This window comes from Crocuta crocuta, unplaced genomic scaffold, assembly GCF_008692635.1.
Source record: "Crocuta crocuta isolate KB4526 unplaced genomic scaffold, BGI_CrCroc_1.0 scaffold35, whole genome shotgun sequence".
Classification (NCBI taxonomy): Eukaryota; Metazoa; Chordata; class Mammalia; order Carnivora; family Hyaenidae; genus Crocuta; species Crocuta crocuta.
In genome coordinates this window covers 2,297,440-2,316,764 of record NW_027530625.1, presented here as the reverse complement: position 1 = coordinate 2,316,764, position 19,325 = coordinate 2,297,440, and the positions used below count along the sequence as shown (strand labels likewise).

Here is a 19,325-nt window from a genome sequence, read left to right as displayed (position 1 = left end):
TTTTGCCTGTGTGTGGCTTGTGTTTTGTCCAAGAAATGCTTGCCTATTTCCAGTCACAAAGGTTTTTTCTAAGTTTTCTTCTAGTTTTATAGCTTTATTGTTTACATTTGGGTTTATGATATATTTTGAGTTACTTTGGTTTACAGTGTGAGGTAAGGGTTAATGGTTTTTTCTTTCATTTGCATATGAAACTATTTTAGTATAGTTTGTTGAAAAGATTATCCTCTTCTCATTGAATTACTGTTGTAACGTTTTTGAAAATCTGTCAACCGTGTTTGTATAGAGATATTTCTGGACTCTAAATTCTGTTCCATTGACCTATAGTATTTTTCTGCAATACACTACTGCCTTGATTATTCTAGGTTTATAGTAAGTCTTAAAATCCTGTAGCGTGAGTCCCCCTAGAATTTAAGCATTTCAGTTGTCCTAGTTCCTTTGCATATCTATGTGAAATTTAGCATCAATGTCACATTTGGAATGGATTGTATTTAATCTATATAACCGATCTGGGGTGAATTGTATTTTCATAATATTGAGTTTTCCAATCAGTGACTGTAGTATATTTCCCCATTTATTTAAGTCTTTAGTTTCTCCCAGCAGTTTTGTGGTTCTTGTCTTCTGGCTCTTATATGCATTTTAATACATTTATTCCAGAGTATTTCAAGTTTAGTGACGCATTATAAATAGAATTGTATTTCTATTTCATTTTCTTTTTTCTTAAATTTTCTTTTAATGTTTATTTATTATTGAGAAACAGAGAGAGACAGACCATGAGCAGGGGAGGGGCAAAGAGAAGGGGAGACACAGAATCTGAAGCAGGCTCCCGTCTCCAGGCTGTCAGCCCAGAGCCCGACACGGGGCTCAAACTCAAGAACCACGAGATCGTGACCCGAACCAAAATCGGACGCTTAACCAACTGAGCCACCCAGGCGCCCCTTTATTTTTCATTTTCTAATTGTTTTTTTCTAATAGATAGAAATACTGCTGGTTTTAAAGTTGACCTGGTTTCCTTGCAGTCTTGCTAAATTGAAATATTAGTTCTGTTAGCTTTTTTATACTTTCTTTAAGATTTCATATCTACATGATCCTGTTACTGTCAAGTAAAAACAATTAAAAATTTTTTTTAATGTTTATTTTGAGAGATAGAGTATGAGCCAGGGAGGGGCAAAGAGAGAGGGAAACCACAATCTGAAGCAAGCTCCAGGCTCTGAGCTGTCAGCACAGAGCCTGATGCAGGGCTCGAATTCACGAACCACTAGATCACGACCTGAGCCAAAGTTGGATGCTTAACCAACTTAGCCACCCAGACACCCCAAAAAAAAATAGTTTTACTTCTTCCTTTCCAGTCTGTATACCTTTTATTATGATGGGATTTTGTTTGTTTTGTTTTTGTGTTTGCCCTTTATATCAGGGTTAGGTCTTCTGGTAAAATGTTAAATAGAAGTAGTGAGAATGGATATCCTCACCTTGTTCGTGGTTTTTGGGAAAAAATATTTAATCTTTTACCATAAATTCTTTTTTTTTAATCTTCTCTTTTTATTTATTTTTTTAAGAAAAAATCATTTGTCCCACTTTATTATTTTTTATAGTGTAGCTCAATCTTTTTTTGTCTTTTTTTTTAANTGTTTCCTTTGCTGTGCAGAAGCTTTTGATCTTGATGAGGTCCTAATCGTTTATTTTTGCTCTCGATTCCCTTGCTTTTGGGGATGTGTCAAGTAAGAAGTTGCTGCGGTGGAGGTCAAGGAGGTTTTTTTCTTTTACCATAAATTCTTATGTTGACTGTTGGTTTTTCATAGATGCACTATTTCAGGTTGACTGAGCTCTCTTTTGTTCCTAATCTGCTGAGAGTTTTTATCAGGAAGATTGTGAAACACTTTTTTGCCTAATTAGTTGATCTGATATAAATTCCGTTAACATGAGTAGCACTAGTTGATTTTTCTAATAGTAAGTTCAACCTTGTATATCTGAGTTAATGGTATCTTATGTATTATGCTTTTGCATGGCTGGATTCAACTTGCTGATATTTTCATTGTGGATCTTTGCATCTGTTTTCATGAATGAATATTGTACTTAATTGTCTATTCTTGTAATGTCTTTGTGGCGTTTTGTTATCAGGATATTCCTGACTTCATAAATTGAGCTGGGCTTTTGGGACACCTGGGTGGCTTAGTTGGTTAAGCATCCAGCTTCAGCTCAGTTCAGAGTTTCTTTAGGATTGATATTATTTCTTCCTTGAAAGATTGATAGCATTCATCAGCGAAGCCATGTGGAATCTGCAGTTTTCCTTTTTGGAAGGTTTTAAATTAATGAATTCAATTTGAAAAGCTGTTCATGTTTTCTGTTTTTCTTAGGTCTTTTTTTTTTTTTTTTTTTTTGGTTTTTTTTTTTTTTTTTTTTTTTAGTTTTTAAAAAATGTTTATACATTTTTTGAGAGACAGAGAGAGATAGCACGAGCGGGGGAGAGGCAGAAAGAGAGAAACAAAATCTGAAGCAGGTTCCAAGCTCTGAGCTGTCAGCACAGAGCCTGACACAGGGCTCAAACTCACAAACTGTGACGTTATGACCAGAGTTGAAGTTGGCCACTTACCCCTACTGAGCTACCCAGGGACCCCAGTTTTGTTTTTTAATGTTTACTTTTTAATTTTTTAATGTTTATTACTTTGACACGCACGCGTGCGCGCACACACACACACACACACACACACACACACACACACACACACACACAGATGTGAGCAGGGGAGGGACAGAGAGGGGGGAGACACAGGCTCTGAAACAGGCTCCAGACTCTGAGCTTTCAGCACAGACCCAACACAGGGCTTGAACTCACAGACCGCAAAATCATGCCCTGAGCCGAAGTCGGATGCTTAACTGACTGAGGCACCCAGGTGCCCCTATTTAATTATTTTTGAGAGAGAGAGTGAGACAGAATCCCAAGTAGACTCTGTGCTGTCAGCACAGTCTGATGTGGGGCTTGAACTCACGAACCATGAGATTACAACCTGAGCCAAAATCAAGAGTTGGATTCTCAACCAAATGAGCCACCCAGGCTCCCCTGTTTTTCTTATTAGTTAATTTTAGGGAGTCTAAAACTGTACGTGGATTTCTTTTTTTTTTTTTTTTTCAAGATTTTATTTTTTAAGTAATATCTACACTCAGTGTGGAGCTGGAACTTTCAACCCCAAGGTCAAGAGTTGCATGCTCTACTAACTGAGCCAACCAGGCACCCTGTAAAGTTATACGTGGATTTTTAATTGTTCTGGTGTTGACACTCCTAACCCCCACATTGTTCAAGAGTCAACTGTACTTGCATTTTATTTATCTGTCTGTCTATTTTTTTAAAACAACCGAAGTAATTTTGGCATTTATTTATTTATTTTTAATATTTATTTATTTTTGGGAGAGCGCAGGCGGGGGAGGGGCACAGAGAGGGGGACAGAGGATCTGAAGTGAGCTCTGAACTGACAGTCTGACAGCTGTGAGCCCAGTGTGGGGGTCAAGCTCACAAACCATGAGATCATAAGCTGAGCTGAAGTCGGGCACTCAACCGACTGAGCCACCCAAGTGCCCCAACTGTACTTTCATTTTAAGTTGCCCTTTTAATTTCTATACTTTTAAGCTTAGATCTAAAAACTTTTTTTTCTCTTCTAATACAAGCACTTACCTTTTAAGCACTGCTTTAGTTGTATGATTTAAATAATTTTAAGTTTATTGAGATTTGTTTATGACTCCACATATGAATTCTTTTGGTGAAGGTTCTATCTGTACTTGAAAAGAATGAGTAGTCTGTTATTAGATGGATTATGTATAAATGTCAGTTCACTCAGTTTGTTATTGAACTATTTCAAGCAGTGTTAAGTCCTCTGTATTCTCACTGATTTTCTGTCTGCGTGATCTATCCCTAACAGGAGAATGTCTAAACCTCTAATTAGAATTGTGAATTGATTGGTTTTTCACTTCACATGTTTTTTGCTTGTGCATTTCTAAGCTGGTTTTTTAAAAATTTTTATTGTTATTATATCTTTTTTTTTATTTTTTATTTTTTATTTATTTCTAGGCGCAAGAGAGAGACAGCTTGAGCAGGGTAGGGTCAGAGAGAGAGAGGGAGTCACAGACTCTGAAACAGGCTCCAGGCTCTGAGCTGGCAGTCAGCACAGAGCCCGACGCGGGGCTCGAACCAACGAACCGCGAGATCATGACCTAAGCGAAAGTCGGACGCTTAACCAACTAAGCCACCCAGGCGCCCCTGTTATTATATCTTTATTTTGAGAAAGACAGTACAAGTGGAGGAGGGTCAGAGAGAGAGAGAAAGAGAATCCCAAGCAGGCTCCGCGCTGACAGTGCAGTCTAATGCCAGACTCAAACTTGTGAACACTGAGATCATGACCTGAGCCAAAACCAAGAGTTGGACGCTTAACTGACTGAGCCACTCAGGCGCACGCCCCTGAAGCCGTTTTTGAGTTCATACGTACTTAGGGTTGTTATACCTTCTTGTTGAAATTACCCCTTCATTTATGAAATGTCTGTTGTTATCCATGGCAATATTCCTTGATCTGCAGTCTATTTGGTTTATATTAATATGATCATATCTGTTTTTTTCTGGTGTGTGTTTGCATGGTAAATCTGTTTTCATCCTTTAACTTTAACCTAGACTCTCTTTATATTTACTTAAAGTGGATTTCTTTTCAATAGCATTTGTTAGGTCCTGCTTTTTTTTCTAGTTTGACAATCTCTACCTTTCCATTAACATTTTTTAGTTTTAAATTATATTTATAGTAAATGTAATTTTTAGGTGTGCCTGGGTCGCTCAGGCAGTTAAACATCCGATTTCAGCTCAGGTCATGATCTCACGGCTTGTGGGTTTGAGCCCCGTGTCGGGCTCTGTGCTGACAGCTCAGAGCCTGGAGCCTGCTTCAGATTCTGTGTCTCCCTCTCTCTCTGCCCCTCTCCCACTCGTACTCTGTCGTTCTCTCAAAAATAAACATTAAAAAAAATAAAATAAACATTTTAAAAATAAATAATTGAATGTAATTTTTAACATAGCTTGACTTAACTATGCTGTTATTTAGGGGGTGCCTGTATGGCTCAGTCGATTGAGCTTCTGACTTTGGCTCAGGTCATATCTCACAGTCGGTGGGTTTGAGCGCTATAACAGGCTCTGTGCTAACAGCTCAAAGCCTGGAGCCTGGTTCAGATTCTGTGTACCCCTTCCCCCTCCATGTCCCTCCCCTACTCATGCTCTGTCTCACTCACTGTCTCAAGAATAAACATTAAAAAAAAATTTTTTAGGGGTGCCTGGGTGGCTCAGTTGGCTAAGTGTCTGACTTCGGCTCAGTTCGTGATCTCACGGTTTGTGGGTTCCAGCCCCATGACAGGCTCTGTGCTGACAGCTAGCTCAGAGTCTGGAGCCTGCTTCGGATTCTGTGTCTCCCTCTCTCTCTGACCCTCCCCTGCTCACGATGCCTCTCTTTCTCTCTCAGAAATAAATAAAACATTAAAAATATTTTTTAATATGCTATTATTTGTTATCTATTTGTCCTAACTGCAGTTTATACCTTTTTTCTTTCTCTGCTGCCTTCATCTTTATTTGAATTATTTGAGGTTTGGTTTGGTTTTGTCTTAGAATTTTATTTTAACATCTCTGTTGTTTTTCTTTTTTTAGTGTTTTCTATTTTATTTTATTTTATTTTATTTTATTTCTTTCTATATTCAGTTTTCCATCTGATACCATTTTTCTTACCATAGAATTTCCTTTATCATTTCTTTATTTTTAATGTTTATTTATTTAGTTATTTATTTTGAGAGAAGGAGATTGCGAGCACAAGCAGGGGAGGGACAGAGAGAGGGAAAGGGAGGCACAGAATCTGAAGCAGTCTCCATGCTCTGAGCTGTCTGCACACATCCTGATGTGGGGCTCAAACACACGAACAGTAAGATCATGACCTGAGCCAAAGTTTGACACTCAACTGAGTGAGTCACCCAGGCACCCCTTTTTATCATTTCTCATAGTGAAGTTCTGGTGGTGATTAATTCTTTCATTATTTATTTCTCTGAAGCAGTCCTTATGTTACTTTTGATATTTTTTGAGCCGTGGGTTATGTAAGAACATGTTTTATATCTAAATTTTCAAGTCATCATTATCTTACTGATTTCTCTGTTAATTCCTTTGTGGCCAGGTAATATACCTTATATATTCCTTTTAAGTTATTGAGACTTGCTTTATCATCCAGATAGTTGTCTATCATAGTAAATGTTCTATGGGCACTTGAAATAAATATACATGTTTTAAAAAATTAGAAAAAAAGAAATATACTTGCTGCTACTGTCAATACTGTCAGATGAAGAGTTCTGTGAATACCTGTTATAATGTTGTTAATAGTTTTTGTATCTTTACCGATTTTCTGGATACTATTCTATTAGTCTGATTCGTAATTTTTTTTTTCATTTTTCTCAGAGTAATTTTAAGATTTTCTCTTCATATTGATTTCCTATAATTTGATTATAATGTACCTTGATAGGGTTTTCTTTCTTTCTTTCTTTCTTTTTTCCTTGGGGTTCATTGAGCATCTTGGATCTATGGATTAGTTTTGGAATATTTTGGAATACCTTTGCCATTTTTGTTCAAATGTTTTTCTTCCTTCATTCTCTCTGGAACATAGTTACATATATATTAGACAACTGTTATTAACCTTCACATCACTTCATTTGCTCTTCATTAAAAAAAAAAATCTCTGTTTCAGTTTCTATTGCTAGGTCTTCAAGTTCACTGATGTTTTCTTCCACAGTATCTAATCTGCTGTTAACTTTCCATCTAGTTTTTCATTTCAGGAATTACATTTTTCTTATCCCTAGAAGTTCTGTTTGATTCTTTTAATATTTTCTGTTTCTCTCCTCATTTCGTTTTCCTTTGTGCCCTTGAATGTATGTGTAAGAGCTAAAGTCCTTGTCTGCTAATATTATATTCTCTATCATTTATAGGTTTGTTTTTATGGTTTTTCCTACTAGGTAGAGGTCTTGTGTTACTAATTTTTTTGTACGTCTAATAAATTTTCTTTTAGAGTGTGTGCATTGTGAATTTTATGGTGAATTCTAGACTTTGCTGTCTTTAAAGAATGTTGGACTTTATTCTAGCAAGAGTTAAATCACTTGCAAATTTCTTTGATCTTTTTTCTTATCTTTTCTTTCTGTTTTTTTTTTTTTTCTTTTTGAGAGAGAGAGTGGTCGCAAGTGAGTGAGGAGCAGGGAGAGAGGGAGAAAGAGAGAGAATCTCAGGAGGAGCAAAGAGAGAGAATCTCAGGAGGGGCAAAGAGAGAGAGAGGAAGAGAAACAGAGAGAGAGAAGCAGGGCTCATGTACACCCCATGTGGTGCTCATGATCACCTGAAGCAGGGCATGAGCTCACCCAAAGTGGGGCATGAGCTCACCTGATGTGGGACTCAAACTAACAAGACATGAGATTATGACCCAAGCCAAACTCAGATCCTTAACCAACTGAGCCACCCTTCTCTGACCTTTTCATGGCTTGTTTTTAAGCTTTTTAGGAGATTTTAGAGTAATGTTAGCTTATCAATGTAGGTTTATTTTGGCCCAATACTAAGAGGGATGATTTTTCTGGGGTCTCTTTCATATGTTCTCTGTTTCAACAGATAGATATTCTGTACTCTAGGAAGTATTTGGTCAGAACTCAAACATCACTCAGCCCTGTGTGAGCTGAGAGAATTATTCACCTTACAATAGACCCCCAGTGGTTCTTGTTTTTTGTTTTTTTCTTTTTTCTTTTTAGGGGTTTTGAACATTTCATTTTTTGTCACTCCTCATAATATTTAGTGTGGTAATACAAAAATTTGGTCTTTATAATTGTAATAAGTAAAGCCTACAGTCTGAAGAGAGATAGAAGTGACATTTGAGTATATGAACTGTCAGGTGGGATGCATAGAAAAGTAGTGACTTATTTCTCCAAGAAATTTTAAATGAGTGGCAAAATTATAGTATATAGAAATTACCAAATACAGAAGAATTTCCAAGTGAGAATAACCTGATATGTTAAATTCTCTTTCTTTTGCTTCCATGTAATTACAAAAAGGTTTTTTTTCCTCTTTTTTTTTTCCTGTTGTTATTTCTTCTCCCTTTTTAGGGATTCTTTTTTTTTTTTCCATTCTCTTTGCTAATATTCTTAGAAATCTCAAACATTTTCCTGACTTTAATATTTATCTCCATGCAGATTATATGCGTGTTTACATATACTGTTCACACCTGTCTTCTGAGACGCAGACCTGAATTTTCAAATTCCTGTTGAGGGGCAGTTCAATTTGTATTACCCTATTACTTCAAGTAAATATACCTAAAACCTGAAGCTTTGTACTCTCTCCAAATTATTTCCTCTCCTCTCTTTTTCTCTCAGTGGATCCCAGCTCCTCTCATGTCACCTGTTCCTAAAGTCTTAACAGTCATTTGACATTTCTGTCATATAATCAATTGCCATACCTCATTAATGTGACTTTTCAGTGCTTCTTATGTCTTTCCTCTCACTCAAAGTTCTGCTGTAACATCTCTTTATTCATTCATTTAACAAATACTTGTTAAAATCCTGTATATGCTAGGACTTTTCCCGTAACAATCAGGAATTACGTGAGTTCTACAATATGGCAGAATGCTCAGAAATGATAGGACCCAATAAATACTTGTGAAATGATTCACTAAATGAATATATTAGGTTGAACCATATACTATATGAAACTCATTTTTTAATGTCAAAGTGGCCAAATTTCAGCAATTTCACATGGTCAACAGATACACTACTATTAAGAATCATACTAATATAAAGGAGAGAAATACTAAGTTATTCCTAATACTCTTAATATTAGCAGTAATATTACTAATGTATATAACTTCTTTCATTAAACTATAAAACTTGACTTTTTTCTTCTTTGCCTACCAGGAAACACGAAATTATCCAGAATCATACCCACAACTGCCGAGGGATGAAACAGTGGAGAACCCTCATCTCCAGAAGCACATTCTGGAATTAGCGTCCATTCTGGATGTTCGAAACGTGTTCCTCGAGAGTACCATAGACGACTATTAAAACAGAACCCCTCTTGTTGAAACAATTTTTCATTTGCCACAGATTTTACATGGTGCAGTTTTATAATGTGATGACAGACACATAGTGGTGTTACTTAGTTTTAATTTTTTAATTTAAGGCCACCATTTTAAAAACAAACTGAAAAAATTGTTCAAACTTTTAGGGTAACTGTTTTAAAATGCAGTCTTTCAAGTCTTTTAAAAAGCTCAATTAATCCTGGAATTTTTACTTTTCGGTTTTGAGGTATGGCTACTTACCACCAACACCTAACCCTACACGCAAATAGTCACTGTTCTCACCCTCAGAAAAGTAAATCATTTATTTTTATATAATGAGGAAAATCTAGCTCTTATACTTGGACCTTAAATGTGTGGATTTAGAAAATATCTCATTGTTCACAAAGATGAAACTAGCCAGCATGGACTATTAAAAATCAAGAACGGAGCCTTTCCATAATATTTCCTTTCATTCCAACTTAGTAGGGGTGTCAAATGTGTGATTCTCTGAAGCATAATCAAGACAATATTTGAAATCTTTTACTTCATTAAATACTGTCATAATTTCAGAAACTATATAGGATTCATTTGCATCTTAAAGTTTAAATTTTAATTGGAGTCTTAAGATGATAAATATCACTTGGAATGTGTGATCCCTGTGTTATCATGAGCTATGCTGGTATATTTTGTTTTCTTTGTAATCTGAATACTGGAAATGACAAAAAGTGTTTCAGTCAAAAAATAAGATTATTGGTTTCATAATACAATGTTTCCATGAGGAATTCTATTTAAACTCTTAAGTCACGATATCAGGTTTAAAGGTTGTCCAGATCGAAGGCTGTGGCATATAGTACAGAGTTTATCATCTTTTTGTTGCCTAGTTCATATTTCTGAAACGTCAAAGTCAGAGATGGTAGGAATTTTAGTTGGGGGCAACTGAATTGTTGTTTAACCTAAAATGGAAGTAACTTTTGCATTGAGAATTTGAAAATAAGATTTTTTAAACCTCCTATATTTAATATTTTACTTTCATGCACAAGGTTTTTTTTTATTATTTTAAACAGGACTCAGTGTATAATATAAAGATTTTTGTGTTTTTTTCTTCTCTGTTATCCTCTTCATAATTTCATAGGCATCAGTTATGATGTTTTGGAGATTTCCCCCTTCTTTTGACTCGACAGCATTCAAGTTCCGAAATCTATGAATCAAAAGCCCTTCTACCTAATTTTCTGTACAGGCTCACATGCTACCTCTGGCAGTCCCAGGGGAAATAAGGTGATTGCTTTTGGTGCCTCTTTCTTGTGTCCTGAGGGAGATTTTGCTGTAATATTTTTAGCTTGGCTTTCATTTTGGGCATAGGAAATTATTTGGGTCTAAGTTATTCATATAGCTGTTCCAATTTGCTGATTATTTTCATCTGAAATCTTGAAATTATTGTTCTTGGGTTTGGGGGACTTTATGATAGTTCATTAATTTTTTCATTATTTTTGTTTGTTCTTTTAAACATTATTTCAAAAAGCTTTAGAAAACTTATCCTGGAGGGAGATTTCCTTTGCCTATTGGGTTGTTTTTCTTTATCAGATAAAGACTGCTTTTCTGCTTTTCAGTACCTTAATATTAATAGCTTTCCTTCCATAACAGTGTTCACCTGGATTACAGCAATAGCCTGACCTCTCGTTTCAATTCCCCTGAAGTTCTGTGCCAGTAACATACTTAACAACATGCATTTTTCTGTCTTCTGATGCTTAAAATAATATTTATCCTCCTGAGCTTTATTCTTACCTGTTTAACATAAAGAACACTGATCTGAGAACTAGGAGACCTGAGTTCTAATCCTGGCTTTCTTGGCAACTAGCTGTATGCCCTTTGACAAGGGTCTTCATGTTTCTGTTTTATAGTATTCTCATCTGTAAAATGAAGGCATTGACCCAAGGTCCTATCCAGTTATCTAGTCCTATAATTGAAATCTGGATTCCAAATAATTCATTTCCCTACCCCTGCCACCTGGAAACCTAGTTTCCCTGATTTTAGCATAAACATTTTCTCTTCTAAGTCATATTTAACTTGTTTTTATTCACGAAAGTATCTGGGTCTCAGTTATTGTAAAAACTAATCTCTTGAAAAAGTTAGAGCTTTTGCAATTAGAAACATGTTTGTCCAAGAACAAGGGGTCTTAGAAATCAAAATGAGGATTTAAATGATGACGTTGTTTCTTGAGCTGATAGTAGTGTAATTTCCTATTGGTAGTTAAAAATCTAAAGTGAGCCAGCGTGATCTTGAATCTTCAAGCGAGGAAAACTGTGCTAGAAAATTGTAAACCATTGTTCCATTCATGCCTTCAAAAGAACATGTACTGAGCAACAGCTACACTCCAGATTTTGGTGTAGGCATTGAGAAAGCAAACAAATTAGTCTTAAAATTCCTTGTCTTAATGAAGCTCATATTTTAGGAGGAGAAGTCAGGCAATAAACATAACAAGTAAATTTATGTTAGAGAGTTACAAGTAGTATGAGGAATATTTGAGCGTGGTAAGGGAAATGATTCGGTTGCTTTTGGGCAACGAACAGGGTCTAACTGAGTAATCAGGGTAGGCCTTATTGAGATTACATTTGTGCAAACACTGCATGGTTTTTCTTTTTAAACTTTTTATTATGAAAACTTTAGGCATACATAGAATTTAATAAATTGTCTTGTACCCATCACCCAGCTTCTACATTTTAAGACATTACTTTAATCAAGGAAGAAATGTAAAAAGGACAATCACCCATAGGCAATGGCAAAGAATTCTTTTTACAATGTATACTGCTCCCCTTTATAAATATAAAACTATTAAGCCCTTTCGTTAATTTTAGAATTCATAGCAATGTAAACATTGGAACTAAGAACCAAGCAAAGCCATGGGAAAAAGCACTTCTTTGTTTTCAGATTGCACAAACTCCCCCTGGAGATTCTGATACAGTCTCTCACCTCCCTGAAGAATCACTGCAAATAAAACAGAAAGTGTAAGATTGCAAGTCGCTTATATACAAAACAACGTTAAGCACAACAGAATTATTTTCTCTTTCTTTAACCATGTATTTCTGAAGTTGGTAAAGCAGCTATTTTACCTATTTTTCAGAAGAGAGATCTGAGACCCAAAAAATACTATAGGTTTATGCATAGTGGCAGAGCTAGAGCTAAAACTCAAATCTCCTAACCTCAGCCCAGTCTTTTTAGTAGCTCAGGTTGATTTCTATAAGGAACTAGAAAAGAATAATTAGAGATTTATATTTTGGCACAAAAGGTTATGGTATTTTAAAATTATATCAAATATTGAAACCAGGAAACCAGTCAGCCCTAGCAAATCTTTATTGATTATAAGAAATCCCCAAGCCAGACAATTTAGTCTCGATTCCAGCCAGGATATATTTTTTGTATGTGTGTGTGTGTTTTCTTCCTAGGAAGTGGTACTCTCAAAACCTCTCAAAGCACATAGAATTTATTGTACCCTTTATATTTTTACCAAGTTGAAATGTTTTGAGATTATAGAAGCAAAGTGCAATCTAGTTGTGACTGAAATTTTCCTGATGCAGGATCTGGGTTTTATTTTTTCCTTACTTACGGCTATTGCCCCTTATTTTCTTCTTGTAGTAGAATTCCCTATAACAGATTAGGTGGTCACTGTACTGAATTTCATTGAGGAAGAGGGAAAAGCATCCAATCTGATTCATATATCAGTTGCAGGGCCTTCTTTAGCTTTCTCCTCCAAGTTGAATCTCTGACCGGTGTGACTTCATCACTTTGTATCTTAGAAGGGATTTGGACTCAGTTGAAAAATCTTGTGGTTTTCCATGGGGACTTGTAATTAGCCTGATATATACAGAACATTCTAGACTGGAAGTAGAGTAAGGTGCCAAGGTGTGCAAACTTGGTTACTGCCAGTGATTCAGAACCACCTCCCTACCCTAAGCGAGTAAAAAGATTTGATACAAATATGAATGGTATGAATCTCCTGGTGATATTTTGGGCGTGTGTGTTGCTGTGTGTGTTTGGAGAGTATAAAGGGTATTTACATTGAGGGCTCTTTTGTTGACCTTATTTATTTGAAAATCTTATTTTATTTGTAATCGCATGTGTATATTTTTGTGATGCTAAATGCAATCTCTATGTATACTTTTTGTATATATGTACATATTTGTAAATATATTGCTATGCAGTGATACAGTATGTGTATATTATATACCCATACCCATTGTGGGCTGACTTTATTTAAGTTCTGTGAGGACATCATAGTGGCATTGTTCATGCTGCTGTAATTAGGTTGTGGCTGTATCTCTTTCATAAGCCTCTATTTTGAGGGGCTTGTGTTTGGGTAAAATTGGCTAATTTGGAGTTGGAATTAGGATATGAAAACCTTAAAAGGAAGCAGGATATCCTTAGCTTTAAAATCATCTGCCAATTTCCATTAAAACCGATGACAAATTAGTGATATAAACCTGAAAACCCTTAGTGTGTGAAACAGACACCAGCAGGTTCTTAAGCTATATTAGTCCTTTATTTTCTTGACCCATAGTTGAGTATTAATACTGAGTAGTATTTATATTGAGAATTAAGGGGCTGTGGAAAAATGACATTGATCACATTTCAGGATAGATAGGAAACTGTCCTTTAAATAGAGAAATTTGTTTTATAGTTGCCATGTCCATACCTGATGCCAAATTTTAATTTTGGGACAGTTTTTTCACCAGTCTGTCTCATTTTAGATCTGTCTCTGTGAGGCAGACAAAGGGGCATTAGCGAAGGGAAGGCTTTATCTCAGTGGGGTGGGATTTAATAAGGAACAGGAGAGTATTAATCTGTATATCTGCAGCAGCTGTGATTAATTTAGTCCTATCTTGGCATTTCCGTCTCTAGATATTTCTTATTGGAGTCGCATATCAAAGATGAGTAGGCTCATCTGAGGAAATGCTTCCAGTGAATAAAATGCCTCCAGTCGTATTTCTTTGTCTCTGTGAGACCACTTGTGTTCTGCAAATTGATGGTATATTCACACATGAAATAAGATTCTTCATATTAGATGCATGGCGTGCTGTAAAATCTGGGCCTCCAAACTGCTACCAAGGATGATGGGGGGGGCGGGGGCAGGGATATCCTCTTAGACGATAGTAAGTATGTGCAGTGCCAACATGTGAACCTATGGAATATCACAGAGCATCAATGTTCAGTTACTCCCGTCTTCACCCGGCATGTGTATTTGCATGGGAGAGTGTAAGAGATGTTTAATACACACTCGAGTACATTCACTGCAAAAATTAAGTCGAGGTTATTTTTGCATGACAAAATATAACTGCAAAACAACTGTTTATTCCATTATTTTTCAGAGACTGAATCTGTTTGATACAATATTAAATTATCTTAAATAGAGAAGGTATTTTTACCACTGACAAATGTCACATTTGCCTCTCCACTGTATTTTTAATAAAAATCCAACTATTCATAACACCTCTCAATTACAGTATTAAATTTAAAATAAAGTTACAATAGCCTTTTTCTTGAATAAACCTTACAATTGGGTAATGTGCTATTTCTGAAAAATCAGTGAAAATGTCCATAGTGTCTGACATTCTGTTGTTTTAGTAACCAAATCATTTATTGTAATTGGAGTAGCAGAGCAGATGTTATGCTATTTAAAATTCACAGAACTGACTCAGGCTCAGTATGGACATTAATTTGAGGAAAGGAGCAGCAATAAAAAGTGCAGTAGATGAGACTGACATTGTGACTATGACCTCTGTCTCTAACAGTTGTAAAGCCAGTTACTTTGCAGTTAAATATGGTAAGAATGCTTAGAAAACCAAGCCGTTTCCCCCATTCTGTGCTCTTAGACATCGATACCTTATTCCTATTCATGCTGCACCTCCCAGTCTTTCCTGGATACCGTGACCGCTTTGCCTTTAAAAAAAAAAAAAAACAAAAGGCATTTCATCTTCCTCAAACTAAAATTTCAAAACATTGTATCACACTGTGTTCCAGCCTCACTGAGTTTTTGAGCAGAGACTAAATAAGCATGCCTTGTTTAAGGAAATATAATTGATGTGTGAATGGAATCAATCACCTATTGAAGGGAAGGGTGTCAGGATAATGTAGGATAACCCTTAAATTGGGTAAAGATAAATACGTTAAATTAAACTAATTTGTTGGTGCCATAGAAATATAAGTCTGTAAATATGAAATGCTTTCTTAAGCTAAAATTATTATTTTTCACTTACTAGGTTGGTGTAGCTCTTAAAAATCCCATTTCTGTAGAATATTGCGATTAATTACTGAAACCCCATTTCTTAATTTTAAAATACTTTTGTTAACTTTTGTGTTTTCTTTAAAAGTCATTCTCAAAATAAACGGTGTGATTTTTTTAAAAACATTATTCAAACAGTAGATTCAGAGGACTTAATAGTGTGAAGTATATTTTATTAATTCTGCACTCCAGATTCACTTAAGCCTGAATTCGATCATAAAACATACTACATATTAGGAATATTTTCCTATTTTGGTGGACAATTCCAGTCTGTATCCTAAGACAATCATCTTTTTAGGTGTAATATTGTTTATTGAGATACTGGTAATTTCACGGTTCAGACTTTTACTTTTCTGATAGGCTTATGGAATGAAAGTTAAGAGTGGAGTGATTCTGTCACTTTCAGAATGAGATCAGGAATTATACCTAGCCTTCCTACAGGTCTGCAGTAAACACTATTTAAATTTTTATATCACTAGCATTCTTTTCTGATGCTGTTGTGAATGTCCACTTGTCTGTGATGAAAATTAAGATTTGTGAACATTAAAATTTGACCCATAAGTTTTCTCAAACATCAAATCAGTATGATCAACCACTATAAAATGTGAAATCATCATGTATGATAATCCCAAAGTAAATACTTCCAAACTATAGAAAAATAACCACTGCATTTTATTCCTGCCCTCCTTTGCATGTCATGACTTTTCTAACTTATGTGTTGTGATGCATTGAAGATCTGCAGGAAAAAAAGTTACTTAGAATATTTTAGGGCAATAAGAATTTTTATTATTTCCTGAAGAATGAGAAGGGTTTTTTTTTTCCTAGCTCTTGGTTATCTTATTAAAAATAACTTTTAGTGGTTCAGTAAAATATTTTAGGACTCTAGCTTTTTATAGTTCTCTGGATACATTCCTTTTGCCACATAGACCAGATAGCTAGTTCTCTCATGATTCATTTGTTTGTTTTTAGTAAACCTTGCTGTTCAATAATCAGAGTCTTATATTTTGGAGACTTCTTCCAGTTGAGGTAGACAAGACTTAGATAATAAGGAAGGCAGATACAACGCCCAAACATTTTCACAGTAGAGCTTACAAGTAAAGGAAATTATCCAAATAGGTTATCTTCATGTGTAACACCAGTACAAATAGTGGTTTTATTAATCATTGAATTAGATGAAGCAGTTATAAATCATTTCTTACTTTACTCTAGAGTTACCATCATTTCAAAAACACATTTTCTCTGAGCAGTTTCCACTGTCAAGTTGAATATACCCTTATTCTTTATTCAAATCATCACTAAAGATTAAGCTAATCAAATAGTTAAAATAAGTTATGTTTGATCTTTTTCCCTAAAAACAAGTGAACCTACTGTCTAGATTATGGATATTAGACATAAATGCACTTGTTTCAATCATAACGGAAGTTACATTTGGAGAATACAATTACTTGATTTTGTGGTAGTGTGAAATACTTTTTAAAAATTGTGCTTGTCTGTAACTGAAATGTTATAGAATTGTAACACTATAGGGATTATAGAGTTATATTTATTAGCTCTCCTCAAGAGATTGAAGCACAATAATTTTCATGTAACCGTTCTTATCCAAGTGCTGCTAATCTGTGTGCAAATAATGAAGCTATTTGGTTGCCTATCTAGCTATTCACAAATCACTGTAATCCTTGAGACATAGTCTTGTTGCTCATTTGTATTAAATTTTTAGTATTGTGGGTTAATATTTTAGATCAAAATTTGTCAACTCAGCTCCGTGAGACAGCAAACCATTTGGATTCATTAGTTTTATATGTGTTACCAGTAGAATAAATTTTGAAGGGGCTATTTACTACCAATGATTAAGGGGGAAAATTATATTGTCAATTATCATTTGACTTGAACATTTGTGGTATTGTGAAAGTCTTTGTTGTGTTTCTGAATTGCTTAAGCCATACATACATACTCCTAAGGATGTTTTTCCTCTTGTGTTCCTTTTCAGCAGCCTTTTACTGCTTTGTCTCTTATGGTTAGTACTTCATAGATTTTAGAAACTGAGAAGTTACTGAAACGTGTTATTTCCTTGAGTTCATCCCTTTTGACTCTTGTATGATACGTGATTTGTCATAAAGGATAGCAAAGCCTTTAACTACTTCACTAAATGAATTTCAGAGTAAACACTGTGATTCTGCAGAGTGGATTCAGTAGGCCCTTGTCTTTCCAATGTTTTCTTCTGTTACAGTGCCTACCACCTTAAGGGCACATAAATGCTAGAGGATGGAAAGTTAAACGTTGTTTTGATGTTTATTGAAAAATAAGATTACAGAATATTTGATTTTTGTTGTCAGTGTATTGAAAACATTTTTGCATTGATAAATGTTCTTTAGGAATGTGACTACATTCATCAGGTGTGAACTCTTGTAAATGAATTTTGTATCTTGAATCCACGTGTATATTAAGTGTATCATCAATATAAAAATAAACATTATTTGCTTAAAAATTTGGGCACTTCTTCAGGATTGTTAACGACACACGTGCTAAACTTGTAGGGTTTGCTTCTTTCAGCTAACACCTAAGACACTTAAGACTCTCTTGAGGTCGTAGGTAACGTTTATTCTTCTAGTTGGGGAGTTTTTCTTCTGAGTCCTAGTCTTGGTTTTTCCCACCGCCCTGCTTGCGGTGGTAAAAACCGAGACGCGGAGGGAGGATTGTTTGGGAGGTGGGGGGGTGGAAGCTGCTGACTTTCTGGCTGCTCTGGGGTCCTGGGCAAGAATAAGAGCGACTTAATGTGTGGAATGTCTGTCTTGGTTGGCCTTGAAGAGTCCAGAGACCCGACGTAAGCTACTAATTTGCAGGGTAACTTTGAACGAGGCAGTTTTGCCTCTCTCTACTTCAACTGTCAAAAGTTGGAAGCCCATTATTAGATCTGAACCGAGGGCCCCTGGATGGCTCAGTCGGTTAAGCGTCCGACTATGGCTCTGGTCACGATCTCACGATTCGCGGGTTCGAGCCCGGCGTCGGGCTCTGTGCTGACTGCTAGCTCAGAGCCTGGAGCCTGCTCCAGATTCTGTATCTCCCTCTCTCTGACTCTCCCCTGCTCACGCTGTCTCTCTCTCTCTCTCATTAAAAAAAATAAAAATAGATCTGAAACGAACGTACTGGACCGCCCCTATCTTGATTATTAACGAAATGCAATATATCGAAGTGCATTATATAAGGAAGGGCACGATTCTGGAAACGTTCCTTTCAATGGTACACTATGTGTATCCTGGGTTGCGATATAAAACGTGTAACCTGCAGTAGGTCACAAGCACAAAACACTAGTCACGAGCCCCGAAGACCAGTTCCAGCTTCTGGAGCCACAGTGAGGAGGAACACAGGCTTGCAGGGATCATCTATTACACAGTGACCAGACGGTCGTGTACGGTGCAGTGGGACTGGGATGCGGGGAGCGGAACGGAAACTCCGGATCTGCCGGGCGCACTTACTGCTTTGGGGTTTCTAAACCTCACTGCACACGCTGTCCCCACGGCACCAACTGGGTGATTTCGCTTCGGCCAGCAGGCTCCTCCCACTTCCTCCACCATTTCCCCCCCACCGCCCCCTTTAAGAAAAAAAACAAAAACAAGAAAGGCTTTGGCCACCCATCCATCGTCCACAGGTCGGTCCGCTGGCTGACGTGGCGGGCTGGCCTTAAGGAGCGCCCGACCTCGCGCCCGCGCCCTCCAGCGGCTCCGACCCAACCGCCGCCCCAAAGATCTCGAAGTCGTCCACGGAGACCGCGCGCGGGCGCATGCGCACGGCAGGCCCGCCCCGCACGCAGCCACTTCCGGCGCGCTGGTGGAGGTGCGGTTCCGGGTCGCTGCTCTGCTTGCCGGCCGGCCGTGGGGGCTGGTGACGCGGGCCGGCGTTCACGGGAGGTCCCGGAGGCGGGGCTCTGCCGGCTGCCCAGAGAGGGGCAGGTGGGCGGGCGGGGGCTGGAGATG

The 19,325-nt window shown here is 36.8% G+C and overlaps 2 protein-coding genes and 1 long non-coding RNA gene across 8 annotated transcripts in view; 2 read left to right on the top strand and 1 right to left on the bottom strand.

The window, feature by feature from the left end:
- The window catches only part of SCAI (suppressor of cancer cell invasion), a 137,043-nt gene extending 127,141 nt beyond the window's left edge, over positions 1-9,902 (top strand). The window contains exon 18 of the mRNA XM_077768492.1: positions 8,938-9,902. Within this exon, the coding sequence (XP_077624618.1) occupies positions 8,938-9,084 (147 nt within the window). The 3' untranslated portion in view covers positions 9,085-9,902. The remainder of the gene's footprint in view (positions 1-8,937) is intronic.
- Positions 9,903-11,978: 2,076 nt separating this feature from the next.
- On the bottom strand, positions 11,979-19,082 carry LOC144234880 (uncharacterized). Its single transcript, XR_013336107.1, has 3 exons — positions 18,828-19,082; positions 14,955-15,011; positions 11,979-12,062 (listed from the first exon to the last, which is right to left on the bottom strand). It is a non-coding gene; the product is annotated as an uncharacterized LOC144234880 (long non-coding RNA).
- Positions 19,083-19,220: 138 nt separating this feature from the next.
- The window catches only part of GOLGA1 (golgin A1), a 49,925-nt gene continuing 49,820 nt past the window's right edge, over positions 19,221-19,325 (top strand). For all 6 annotated transcript variants that reach the window (XR_013336106.1, XM_077768219.1, XM_077768218.1 and 3 more), the window contains exon 1: positions 19,221-19,301. The gene's annotated coding sequence lies outside the window, so the exon portion shown is untranslated. The remainder of the gene's footprint in view (positions 19,302-19,325) is intronic.